This window comes from Lepus europaeus, chromosome 12, assembly GCF_033115175.1.
Source record: "Lepus europaeus isolate LE1 chromosome 12, mLepTim1.pri, whole genome shotgun sequence".
NCBI lineage: Eukaryota > Metazoa > Chordata > Mammalia > Lagomorpha > Leporidae > Lepus > Lepus europaeus.
Genome location: NC_084838.1, coordinates 60,953,803 through 60,967,199, shown reverse-complemented (window position 1 = coordinate 60,967,199; position 13,397 = coordinate 60,953,803). Strand labels below are relative to the sequence as shown.

The 13,397-nt window shown below is 36.5% G+C and overlaps 1 protein-coding gene across 8 annotated transcripts in view; it reads right to left on the bottom strand.

Moving 5' to 3' along the window:
- Positions 1-13,397, bottom strand: part of NFIB (nuclear factor I B) — a 241,001-nt gene that overhangs the window by 84,237 nt on the left and 143,367 nt on the right. For all 8 annotated transcript variants that reach the window (XM_062208243.1, XM_062208245.1, XM_062208244.1 and 5 more), the window contains exon 3: positions 11,470-11,523. In XM_062208243.1, coding sequence (XP_062064227.1) covers positions 11,470-11,523 — 54 coding nt within the window. The remainder of the gene's footprint in view (positions 1-11,469; positions 11,524-13,397) is intronic.

Here is a 13,397-nt window from a genome sequence, read left to right as displayed (position 1 = left end):
CTGCGCCAATCCGAAACCAGGAGCGAGGAGCTTCTTCCAGGTCTCCCACGCAGGCACAGGGGCTCAAGGCCTTGGGCCATCTTCTATTGCTTTCCCAGGCCATAGCAAAGAGCTGGATCGGAAGTGGAGCAGCGGGGTCTTGAACTGGCACCCATATGGGATGCCAGCACTGCAGCCAGCAGTTTTACCTGCTTCCCACAGCGCTGGCCCTGATAAGGGAAATTATTAAAAGGATCTAGGCACGCTCATCAAAGGGACAGAATATAATTATTGTTAAAAAGTAGTAATAGGGGCTGGCAAGGAACAGCACTGTGGTACAGTGGGTTAAGCCACTGCCTCCAATGCTGGCATCCCATATGGAAACTAGTTCAAGACCTAGCTGCTCCACTTCCAATCCAGCTCGACCGGGCCCAGCCCTGGCCATTGTGACCATTTGGGGAACAAACCAGTTAATGGAAGATTCTCTCTCTCTCTGCCTTTCAAGTAAATAAATAAATCTTTTTTTTTTTAAAAAAGTATTCACAACAATGTCATTTAAACAACAAAAAAAGTAGTAATGTATTGGGGCAGGTGTTATGGCATAGCAGGTTAAACTATTGCTTGGGACACTGGTATTACATACTGGATTACCAGTTTGAGTCCTGGCTACTGCACTTCAGATCTAGCTCGTTGCTAATAAGCCTGGGAGTCAGCAAGTGATTGTCAAGTACTTAGGTCTTTGCCACCCACATGGGAGACCAGCCCTGGCAGTAGCAGTCATTTGGGGAGTGAATCAGTAGATGAAAGATCTCTGTCTCTGTCATCCTGCCTTTCAAATAAATAAATCTTTAAAAATATATAAGTAATGGTGTATTAAGATTCAGTACACCAACCATCTTCTTACAACATTTCACATTCTCATCTCAGTTACGAGTCACCACAGCAGTGGCCTGAGCTTCTGTATTCATTGCTCTGCTTTCTCTCAATAGCTCATAGGTACTTTCTTCATCACCTGTCAACACTCGCAAGGAAAAGGAATTCTTGTAGACTATTTCTGGATATAAAATAGGATATATAAGCATGAAATAGCAGACTGTTTCATTATATCCAAACCAACTGCTTAGTAAGTAGCTCAACACAGAAAATGACAGTAGTTTAGAATACCAGATTTTAAAATGAAAAATCTAGTGCATTTTTCAAATGTGCCACAAAATAAACAATGGAACTAGCATCTAGCAATCCACCATGTCACTGTTTGTTTCATGTCATTATCAAGTTCATACGATGATTTTAATGAAAATTAAATCTGGGGGCCAGCGCTGTGACAAAGTAGGCTAAGCCTCCGCCTGTGGTGCCGGCATTCCATGCTAGCACCGGTTCATGTCCCAACTGTTTCTCTTCCAATCCAGCTCTCTGCTTATGGGCCTGGGAAAGCAGTGGAAGATGGCCCAAGTACTTGGGCCCCTGTACCCATGTGAAAGATCTGGAAAGAGCTTTGGCTCCTGTATTTGGATTGGCCCAGCTCCAGCCTTTGCAGCCATTTGGAGAGCGAACCATCAGATGGATGACTTTTCTCTCTGTTTCTCACTCTATCTCTATAACTCTACTCCTTAAATAAATAAATATTTTTTAAAAATTAAATCTGAAAGTCAAGTGGTTTTCTAGTCTTCTTCCTGAATACTGTGGGGACATGGATGTGAGCAAGGGATAGACTATAGAACAAGGGGGTAAATAAGCCTAAGGGAATAAAGAACTTAAAATACTGCAGCAAAAACAGAAGTTTGGCCATTGTTCTAGTAAATGAGAGGAGTCAAGGTCTTTGAAGACAAGCATCATATAAATCAAAAGACCCAAATGGACTTGTAACAACCATGAAAACCAAAATCTGTTTTGTTTTGTTTTGTTTTTTTTCTTAAATTCTTCCATGGTCATTGACATTAGCAAGCAAAAACTAACAAGTCAAATTCATACACAAAAATACCTGCTTGTGTTATTTTGACATCTTAACTTTTTTTACAGATACAAAAAAAGAGGAAGAAAATGAGACATTAGTAAGATACTTGCCCAATATTTCTAAACCACCTTTCTCAAACCCATAAAGTAGAAAACGATTAAAGCTTGAGTAGCTAAGTACATCTCTGCATCACATTTTGCTCTGCTTGCAACATATTGCTATAGAATGGATCCCTCTTTCCAAGCATGATGCCCTAATACACAAATGGGAGAGGACTTGGTAGCTTCACACAAGACAGTAATTCAAGAGATTTTAGCTTCTGTAGAGTTCAGTGATTTTTAACTAGCCTGGACCAAGTCCACTCTATCTGCAATCCAGAACAATGCTAGCTTTCTGTTGCCAAGAAGAAAATGTTCTGTATTATTAAATTATAGCTATATGCTGTAAAAGCAAACCTTGTATGTATAGAGAGGGAAAAGAATTTAAATAGAGAGAAAAATTTAGGTGCAGATAGTCATCGTAAAAGGAACATGAGATATTTGGGTAACTAAAATACTGCCCAGAGCCATAGGTTCAGTCACCATTTTGGCCAGGGTTATTATGACTGAGACCTCTCTTAACATAGAGATTTGGACCCTCCCTATGGAGAAGCTAGACATTCAACAAAGATGGAAAAATGTGTTATAACAACATCGTTTAAAATTTAACAAATTACAACCTATTTATGTGAAATCATCTTGGAAGTTCTCTGAAACTAGGTGCAATATAAATTAATTGAGTGCCTACATCAATATGTTAACATTTCATTTGGACTCTGTTACCTTATGACATCATTTCACATATTATAAGACTGTGAAATACAATTATAAACTTTTAAGGCAAGTCTTGAATACCTCGAACCCATGAACTAGTCCTTTCTTTCCCGACACTGTGAAAGCAGGGTATTTACTGTTAAATTACACTGAGTGTACCAAGATGATCCGCAATTTGTAGAAAAGTAGTGCCCTTGACACTCTTGACAAAACGTGGGATGAAGGAAAAGATGGGGGCCACCGAGCTTCTAGTAACTGCTAAAAGAAGTCAGAGGAAGCTTTCTTCATCAGTGATCCAAGCTCACAACCTCAGGAAGCCTTGGTAGACATCACTTCCCAATGCTCATTCAGCTGATGGCTCATGCAAGCTTCCCCTCCATCGCGTCCTCACCTTCTGTTCAGTGTCCCCTTCTCCCAAGAGTTACAACCATTACATTAGTCCCTAGGGACTCACATGCGGCACCCAGAGTGGCCTCCCAGGAGACCCAGGCTTGGTCCTACTGAAGGTCTCAGCAGAAAATTTCTTTGCTTCTTTCTCTTCATAGCAATGAGGGCTCTAAACGTGCAGGCTGAGTATAGACTTGACAACTCTTGTCTTGTTTTATCAAGAGGCAATGTACCACAATAAACTGCTACCTTTAATGAGGGTGGGGAGGTGAGGCAATGGAAAAAGGATTAATTGTGTATTGGAATTACCACTGAGTTAAGTTTTTGATCCCTGAAAAAATTAATTTTGACCTGCACTTGCCAATAACAAATTGAGACAATGGGCAAGACATGTAAGCTCTTTGCCATATTTCTGTAAATATAGTGAAATAGTTGCACTGGCAGTCCACAAACACTTATGTTTGCTGTTTTCTGAAATAATGTTTCTGAGAGTGTGTCAAGCAAAAAGATATTGAATGACTAGAGCAAATTCATTAAAAAAAAATCACTGAATACTGGGGCAGAAAAGTGTAAGTGTTCCAATATCAAGCAGCAATCCTAATGTAGGCAAAGATGTCCACTCCTGCCTGGGCAATCTGAGAAGATGCGTGGACTAGTTTGCTTAGAAAGGTTGAACAAGAGTCTGTAGGGAGGGTACAGCAGCCTTGGCAGAGGAAAAAGCATACTGCACGGAAGACAGGAAGAAAAGGAACCTAAGCTTCTGATGTTGAGTAGCAGTTAAAGCCATGGCACAGAAAACAGGCTTTAAACAATGAACCATCAGGGCCCTTAAGCAAGTCAGATTACTGTTTCACAAAGTGTACTCAGGTAGGACAGAGGAAAGGAAGGATGGAGAGAGATGAGGGAATTATAAGATTTTTGCACACTTTCAGGTAAGAAATAGTATTTAGAGCCCAAATGGGGGTAATGGCAACTGAGAGGGGGAACAGAATTAAAGGGACCTTTCCAAGTGGACTATGAATATGTAGAGAGTGAGTGAAAAAGAAGGTCCCCGGAAAGGAATCATGAGGTACTTGATTCAAGTAGATTCTTCTGGATGCAAAACACAGTGAGGGGCAAGGGGGCAAGCCTGGTAGAAGAAAAGAAAATGACTTGAATCTGGGATATGTTAAACTTGAATTATCCATGAGACATGATACCAAAGACACCCAAAAAGTAGTTGGACATACAGGTCTTAATGAATCTACTTTAAATGTCACAGGAGGCTCTGAAAACACATAGACGACTAGAGGAAAAAATTTGATGAAGAAGAAGGAAGAAATCTCCACACACAACTAAAAGAAAATAGAAAGTTTCTCCGGGATTACCAGAAGAGATCATCATCAAAGCAAGAGGGGGCAGGAGGGCTTTAAGCAGAGCGTAATCAGCTAAATCAAAGAAACACGCAAGAATATGAAGCAGGAATGGAATGGAAAGGAAGGCTGGACCCAGCCAGTGGGGACAAAGCCCAGTTACAGGGGAAGTCGAGATGGAATCTCAGTGTCTTTCAAGTCATTTCATAAAAAAGAAAGATGAAACATTCGATTGAAGGCGTCTGACTGTGGAGCAAAAAGTGTGTTTTTTTTTTTTTAAAAAAAAGAAATGAATTATTAAGTAGGAGTCAACAGAAGGAAGGAGACATAAAAGGATGACCAGGAAGAGTAAGTGACAGGGAAAAATTGACTTCACAAAATGGTAACACCATGGAAAGCAAGTGGGAAAACATTTATACAGTGTTAATGCAAGGGTCTTCCAGATAAAGGCTCTAAAAATACATTTGTACTTTCTTATCCAATATTAAAACTACGTAATAAAATGTTATTCTACCTTTCCTTTGATGCTCAAAGGCTTACAGCAGAACTTATTATCTAAAAAGTTTTACTCCATCATGAGACTTGAAACATCTGCTTCTTTTGCCTCCTTTACAAAATCTAAGTCTACTCTTCAGCATGTTATCTTGCCCTGAACCTTTGCTAGGTCATTTCAGTGTTCAGAGAAGTGAAGTATAAAAGTTCAGCACATTTCTATTGAGTTCCACATCAAATGATTCTTCCTGTAGGAAGCCTTCTTTATATCGGCCCAGTTGGAAGAGAAAGGAGGATGAAAAATCTCCTCACTTTTATCAAGTATCTGCTGTGCGCCAGGCATGCTCTCCTACCAGCTCCTTGTAACTGATGTGGAGGCGACAGATGGCACTAAGTGTCTGTAGAGTTGGTTGCCTTGCTCAGTCACCTCATGGCCCCTGTGATCATTGCAAAAGATGGAATATTGATTCAGGGGGAAATTTTAATTCCAGAGTTCACACTCTTCCAACTCCACCACACTCCATACAGAGGTTGGGAATAGTATTTCAAAACTTTGAACTCCAAAGACACAAAGACACTGGAGTTGTAGTACTAAATAATATTTAGTCTTCATTTTATATATATAATAATGTATAATGTATTATATATATTATGCTGATTATATTTATGGACATAAAAGTTTGGAAAGGTTCAAGTGTAATTCCTTTTTCCAAAACCTTCCACAGCATCCAGCTTAGAGCCATGCACATAATAGATGCTCAATAAATATCTGTTGGCTGAAAAATCCACCTCCAGACAGCACTTTCTAAGTTCCTTATGGTCTTTGATGTGGAATGGTGCATTTTCCCAACTCCCCAAGGTACAAATGCCTGTATCTACTCCTAATTTTGAGCTGACTCAACCTATATCCCTAGTATCTGGAATATTTAATTCTGAATTCAGCAGCCAGTGGGCATTTAATATTATTAATTGCCTGACATGAGAGATAATTGGAGAAATAAGAAAAAAAAATCTCCTTCTCTCAGGAATTTCAGGATATTCCTAACTTGTCTCTTTTTTTCTAATTAAACATTACAAGTAACCAGGCTCATCCCACTGAAGAGGCTGGGCAAGGTGCCAACTGCTGTGTAGATCAACCTTTGAGGAGTAGGTTGTATACAAGTACTCAAATGTAGCCCATAAAAAAAGAAGCAGAGGGTTATACGCCCTTCTGGCTTTTCAGTAGTAATTTGTGAACAAAACATTTCCTTCATTCTCTTCCTTGATTCTGAATGCTATCCTAAGTTTGAAATTTAAGAAATTTATTGAATATTATGTCTCCAAACAAGTAAGAGAATAAAGAAGAATGCTTCTGAAACCAAATCTGTAAAGAAATTTTAGTACAGATTTTCACAGACCTCATTCTTAAATTACATAAAAGCTTTATCTATGATGTCAGGTCTTAACCACTGTTAACCAATCCTTTTAGTGTCTTTCTATTTATACTTTTATGAATAGAAAGCCTGTTTAAAAATCTATTGCATATTGTCTAATAGCAACATTTAAATTATTTCTGAGTATCATTAAATTGTATACTTCCCCCTGATTAAAGACATCTTGATCCTGATGTACAGTATAAATGATGAAATAAGAAGGAGTAGATATGGACTTGTTATTACCAACTAAACAGAGTAGGGTATGATTTTTTTAAATCAGAATAAATTCTCCCTTTCTTTTGATTATGAACACCATATTTTAAGATAAAACACAATCTTATATTGTTCATGAGGGCCTATACATGTGTATGTGCCTTCATATGAAAATAGTAAAAAATTTTATTATTTCAGTAATTTGTAGAGGATGATACAATTGTCCCAAATTTTAAGACACTAAGTGAAAAGTCAAGTAAATGTGGGCCCTCATGATCTCAACACATGACAGTGAATGCTACAGATACTGAATTAGTTTCTTTAGTAATTATTTAGTTGATTTTTAATAATTTCATGATAATCTTCCAGGATAACTGGTTCCAATTTCAGTATCTATAAAGCAAGGTTGGAGAAAGAGCAACCTCAAAATTTTTATGACTTAAGTGTGCAAGACAAGCATGTTGCTATGGTTAATAGAGAGTACTTGTTTAATTTATTTAATTATTTATGTAGTTCCATCCTTGTTTTAGTGAGAAAATATGTGGCTTATTCAAAGTATAAACCAAATTAATGTTCTTAGTGGTTCCAAGAGGTTTATTCAGGCTACATGTAAAACTCAACACACAAAATAACACAAGCATTCTATAAAGTCTGCAAAAACAGAAAAGAAGAAAAAAAGGAGAGAAAAGAAACAGGAAAAGAAAAGTAGGAAGTTATGTCCATTCCATCCCAGATAAGAAAATTCTGGTCAATGATGGCAGAAATGCTTCAAAAATCTGTATTTCAAAATTTTCTAAGACTGCTTTTAATATTAACAGCCAAAGGACAGTTTTCCATAAAACTATGGCATTTCTGAACTCCAAAACAAAGTAGCAGATTGGAATTGACTTAGAAACCAAAACCATACTTCCAGATTGCCTTGTTCTCCTTGGATATCACCCATAGCACCATGAGGCAAGTGATTCAGATTGGAGTATCTAACAGAACAGAGCCCAGTAAATATGGGGACTCAAAATAATAAAACAAGTCAAAGCTAATTTCAAAACATTACAATCCAATCAATCATGCACTTCCTAAAAGTAGCAGTGGGGTTTTTAATTATTGGAAATAAAATTAGACCTAAATCCCTAGATTAATATTTTACCCCTGTTTGGTTCCTAGTAGTTGTTTCCTATAATTGAGAGTTCTACTGCTTAGAAGGGATCGACTTGGTAGTCAAAAAGAAGTAACTGAATACAAACATCTACCTTCTGACTCTGTCATAATCAAAAGAATATACATCATTAAAAATTGAAGTAGCCCAGCGGTTCTTGGCCAAAATAACAATGCTACCTCCTTGGGTTCTGTCTAACTTTTAGAGCACTTTATCTCTGAGAAGACTATGGTGCCCATTTCCACCAAGTAACAAAGAATAAAAACAAAATATTCAGCAACAAATCGGAGGATACTTCAAAAAGTTCATGAATAGTAGAATTAAAAGATAAGTTTAATGGGGGCAGGTGTTGAGGGCAGCAGGCTGAGAAGCCATTTGGGATGCCCACATACCTTAGTGTAGTGCTGATTCAATCCTGGCTACTCTGCTTCCCATCCTGCTCCATGCTAATGAGCCTGAGAAGCAGCAGATGATGGCTCAAGTATTTGAGTACCTATTGCCCACTTCGGAGAGCAGGATGGAGTTGCTGGCTCCTAGCTTCCGCCTGGTCCAGTCCAGGCTTTTATGTTCATTTGGGGAGTGAAACAGCAGATGGAAGATTGATCTGTCTCTTTCTGACATTGCCTTTCAAATAAATAAATAAATCTCAACTTTGGAGATTTCACATTTCAGCCAAGGCCAGAATACAGAGACGAAAGATCAATTATACTCCAAAATACCAAAGATGCTTGTACTTATTAAAGGAGCTTGTAACAGTGGGTATAGTTTATCCCAATTGACTACAAAACTAAACCTTTAATAAATTCTGTTTTTTCACATTTAAAATGAGAAAACAACCTATATTCCTAGGGGCTTGATTTATTACAACACATTACATGACCAGGTCATATTTTCATCAAAAATTCTTTAATAAGATCTATGGTAAGTCTATAGCAGAATTTGCTAATAAGCTGTATTGTACCATATGGTCTCCCTGATCTGTGGTAACTAATAGAGTACCTAAAAAGTAATCTATAGAAGTGAAATTGACACTTTGAGATGTGCTGATTTTGAACAGCTCTTGTCTCAACTCTTGAGGAAGAGTTTTTTTTTTTTTTTCTTTTAGGTTTTTTTGTTTTTGTTTTTGTTTTTTACTACCTCTTGAACTCTTTACCTAGTTTAGCGCTAATCTTATGAGTTTAAAGCTAATTGAAAATAGATCTTTGTAAAAAAATAAGAATGGGAATAGGAGAGGGAGAAGGAAGAAGGCTGAGTGCAAGTGAGAGGGAGGGAGGTTAGAGTGGATAGAATCACTATGTTCCTAAATTTGTATATATCAAATACATGAAGTTTGTATACCTTAAATAAAAGGCTTCTAGGTAATAAATAATTAAATACATAAATAAGAAAGTAGAAAGATAAAAAATAAGCTCTATTGTTAGATCCATAATGACATATAAAAATTTTCACTATATCCCATTTAATTTTGTACAATGGGTATTTTATTATATTCTAGCTCTAAAAGTTGATTTTCAATGTACTGTATACAAAAACAATTTTCAAGTAATCACAAAATATATCTACCTGTAACATCTCAGTTTTAATACACAGTTCTCAAAAAGGTTTTATTTGCAAGGAAAATTCAAAAGAGACAAATTAGAATATTCTACCTTGATTGTTTCTGTCTGCCACATTATATGCAAACAAACAAACAAAAAGAGATGCTACAGTGTAGCAAAAGCTTCTAGAAAATCATCGAAAAATTCAATCCTGATGGTCTGGGACTATTCAAAGATTATTTATTCAGTTAAAATACAGAATAGTTTTGTGTGAGCATTATTCCTTCTATACATGTTCAGAAACGCATTTCAAACAATAACTACTTTATTAATTTCAAATCAAGCTATCATTCAACCGCAAGAACACATCTTTTGCTTAGTCTGACTTATAATACTTATCAACTCCTTTCCTGCTAAAGGCTTTTTCCTCCCAGTTTTTGTAAGACAAGTAAAAAGTCTTTTGGAAAATATCTACATGAAATCCTCCTTCGGCTATGATGCAACACAGAGAATATTAGTCAACTAAAAAGAAGAAATGTCTCTATAATGGTAAGAGGCACTGTAGACTAATGAAATATTCACAATTTCAGAAAATTTCTAAGAAGACATATTCTATTCCAAATAGTCTCCCTTTGGGGAAAGATAACTGAAAGAATTCTAATTTCATATCCACACAAAAAATAAAATAATAAGTTTAACTACAAATTACACTTAAAATCATTCATTTAATGTGTTACTTTTAATGTGTTACTCTAAGTTTATAGAAGTATTAAATGATTTGTGAGGAAAAGCAAGAAAAACAAAGTTGGTATACATTTTAAAATCTGTAAATAGAACTTTTTTTTGAAAATACAATTTTGGATAAAACATAATAAGCTAATATGTTCTTAGAAAAAAACTTTTTTAAAGTGGAAGTAAAGAACAAACTAAGGGCATGATTCAGATAAAAATATATTGTTTTGAGTTTACATTTTCACTTACATGAGGTGTCTTCACAATGTTCATAAAAATGATTACTATGAAAACACAGATTCCAAAAGTTTTTGTACCCAAATAAACTCTCTTTTAATTTCATTTTTCCACAAATTTTCTGGAGCACCTTCATAAATATACTTGCTGTGTCATTCTAACATCACTTTAAGAAAAGTTGGTCTGACATGTTTTCTTGCAATTTTATGTTTCTTCAGATATTTTGATCTTACATTGCCTAAGCATTATGTCAAAGGAGATTAAAAAATTAAGGACCTAAAACTGAGTCCATGTAAGAAAATTTTTATGTGTTACTTTTTATAGGCTTTTTTGTTTTATTTGCAATGGAAAAGCAGATGAGATTATTTGGGGTAGTGTAGCACATGTGTGACTGTTTTGGGGCTTTTTTATGTGTGTGTTTTGCTTTTGTCAGTTTATTCTTGGAGTATTCTTTCACCAAAGTCACAGTTATAATTAAAATTCTTGTAATAACTAAAAACTAGAAATTCTTCCTTGTACTAGTTTTATATTATTTTCTCATGAGAACAAAACACTGCTCCTAAATCAAAAACAAAATGCTGTATGTTCAGATTTTGGAGCAACAATACTATCAAGACAGCCAAGTTATTAAAGCCCATTTTCAGATCTGGAACAACTTCTGAAAATAAAGAGAGCATTTGGCATACCTTATACTAAAGAAAAAGTGCAATTTTCATTATTTCCTGATTCTGGAGATCCAATAAAAACCTTATGGAATAAAAACTCTTGCAAAAATCCTTCAGTGAAAACATAACCAACAGCCACCCCACTTTTAAAGTAATGAACGTTGATAAACTATAATAAGAGTATGGAAATTTTTACTTTTTCTTCGAAGCTTAACAGAAAAGATCAAAAGGTATTTTTGGCGTTTCAAACAGTGATGACTAAAAGATACACCTAAAAGATACACATATAAAACATGTACGTTAATTTTTAAAGAAACAGCAACAGAAATTAAAACATTGATGAATAGGTAAATACTGATGACGCCAATATAGAAGTATTTGCCACTGCAAAGGGCCTAAACACAATCACATCTTGTCCCAATCATACCTGCCTGCCAGAACAAAATAGGCAGCTGACCAATTACGGGGCGTGTATCTATACAGTGGAGCCTTTGTTCTCCAACAATGTCAGATTGCAAACGTCCTGGAACACATATTTACCTGGAGGATTCTTGGCAGGATCATTGTGGCTTGGACTTCCTGATTGTCCAGAATCTGTAAAGAAATCACAGAAAATGTTTTCTTTTTAATTTGGTTGAAACAATTTCACAATCCTCAGAAGGACTTTAAAAATGTTTAAGATACAACAGTGAAGTTGAGTGTTTCAATAAAGTATATTTTCCCGAGCCTTTCAATCGCAGTATTTTATTCATCAAACTAGATGGATGTCTATAACATATTTTTATGTCAGAAGGAAAAAAAAAAGAAAAACAAGTATTGCTCTATCACATTTTGAGCTAAGAGCAAGACATTTCTGAAGCAAAAGGTCTGGCTACAAATCCAGTAAAGATGGTTGGAAGGTTAGGCAAATATCAAGGCCTATCAGTAGTAGTATGAAATAATGCAGATATATTCCCTTCAAAAATGCAATCAGAGTGTAATTAAACAAGCTTTTAAAAACCCAAAGATAGTTTTTTATTCAATGAGTAAAATACACAGGAAAGAAAGCCCACTATTCCAGGATTTCACATGCATGTACACATCCCCACTCCAATAATCCCCAACCTCCTGGATCCTGGCCCAGATTTGACTACATCCCATAATAGCAATCGATTTGCAAGCACCAAGAAAAAGCATAAATTACAAGGTAGAAACCAACATGGCTTTGTGGAGAGCAAATTGTTGGATCAATTTAATTTTCATCTGTGATAGATGGACAGACTCTTCAGATAAGGAGCAAGAAAAGAATATAGTATACATGAATTTCCTATGCCACATTATTCCTCATTGATGCTACAGAAACAAATGTGGAAGATACATGAGCACAACTGTTAGCCAACATGCCTCTCCTGACAAAGCCGACACCGTTGTATTTTGCTCACTCCCCCATGTCCCCTCTGCGTGTATCTGTCATTTGCCCCATATTATTACACGTTTTCTTGTACGTTGCTTTGTCATCTTCTTTTACTGGTTCTAGCATTTAAATTTTGTCTCCCCAACTAAATTGCAAGCTCCTACACGGAGGCAGAGAGACACACTTCTTTTGTGTCTTCCTCAGTGTGCCATTTGTGGCTGCGAATGCACTAGGCACGCAGTAAATGCCAGACGAACGGATGGCTCAGATTCAACAGACTTCCTCTCTTGCTAGAAAAGGCAATTTTGGACTTGAGAGTGACTTTCAATGAAATTTGATAGGTGGAGCACAGATGACACTCTGTCATGGACTGCCATGGACTGCTCAGAACCTGACCATGACACTGAAGCCAAGCATAGGACTGAGTCTTGGTAATGCATAAAAATTATATGCCGGCTTTCTCATCAGGTTTATTCTGTTCTTCCAGGTAAGTGATTAACATACTGCAATTACTGCTTCTACCATTAAATGCAAGAACATCCTGTTAGTTTCTTCCTGCATATAACTTGGTTATTTATTTCTGCCCTTTGCCTCATGCCTGCTAGCTTAGATTTAACATTGAGATTAGAATTTTACCATTGCCACCCCATTCTTGTGCCTTTTTCTTTTTGTTCTAGAACAGATTTCATGAAATCTTAAAGAAGTTCAAGGCTTTCCACATATCCTCCAACTTCTTCCTAGCTTCCCAAAATGAAAGTAAACTGGAAATCTACCCTTGCAGTCTGGATTCTGCCTTGAGTCCCCTGCAAGTCAATGAGAGCTGAGAGCTGGGTATTCTCTCAGCTCTCGTGAACTCTTCTATTACTTTTTCTGAAATCAAGGCAAGACGTACTCAGTGCCTTATAGGATGTATGTTCCCCTTCTACATTCCTATAAGAAATGATACAACACTGGCTACTCTCAAGGCCAGAATATGACACAAAAATGATAAATTGTATTATTTTGCTACAAGCCTTAGCTATTTCTACTTTGAGCTCTCTGACAAATGTCTCTCACAGTCAATACCACATTCCAA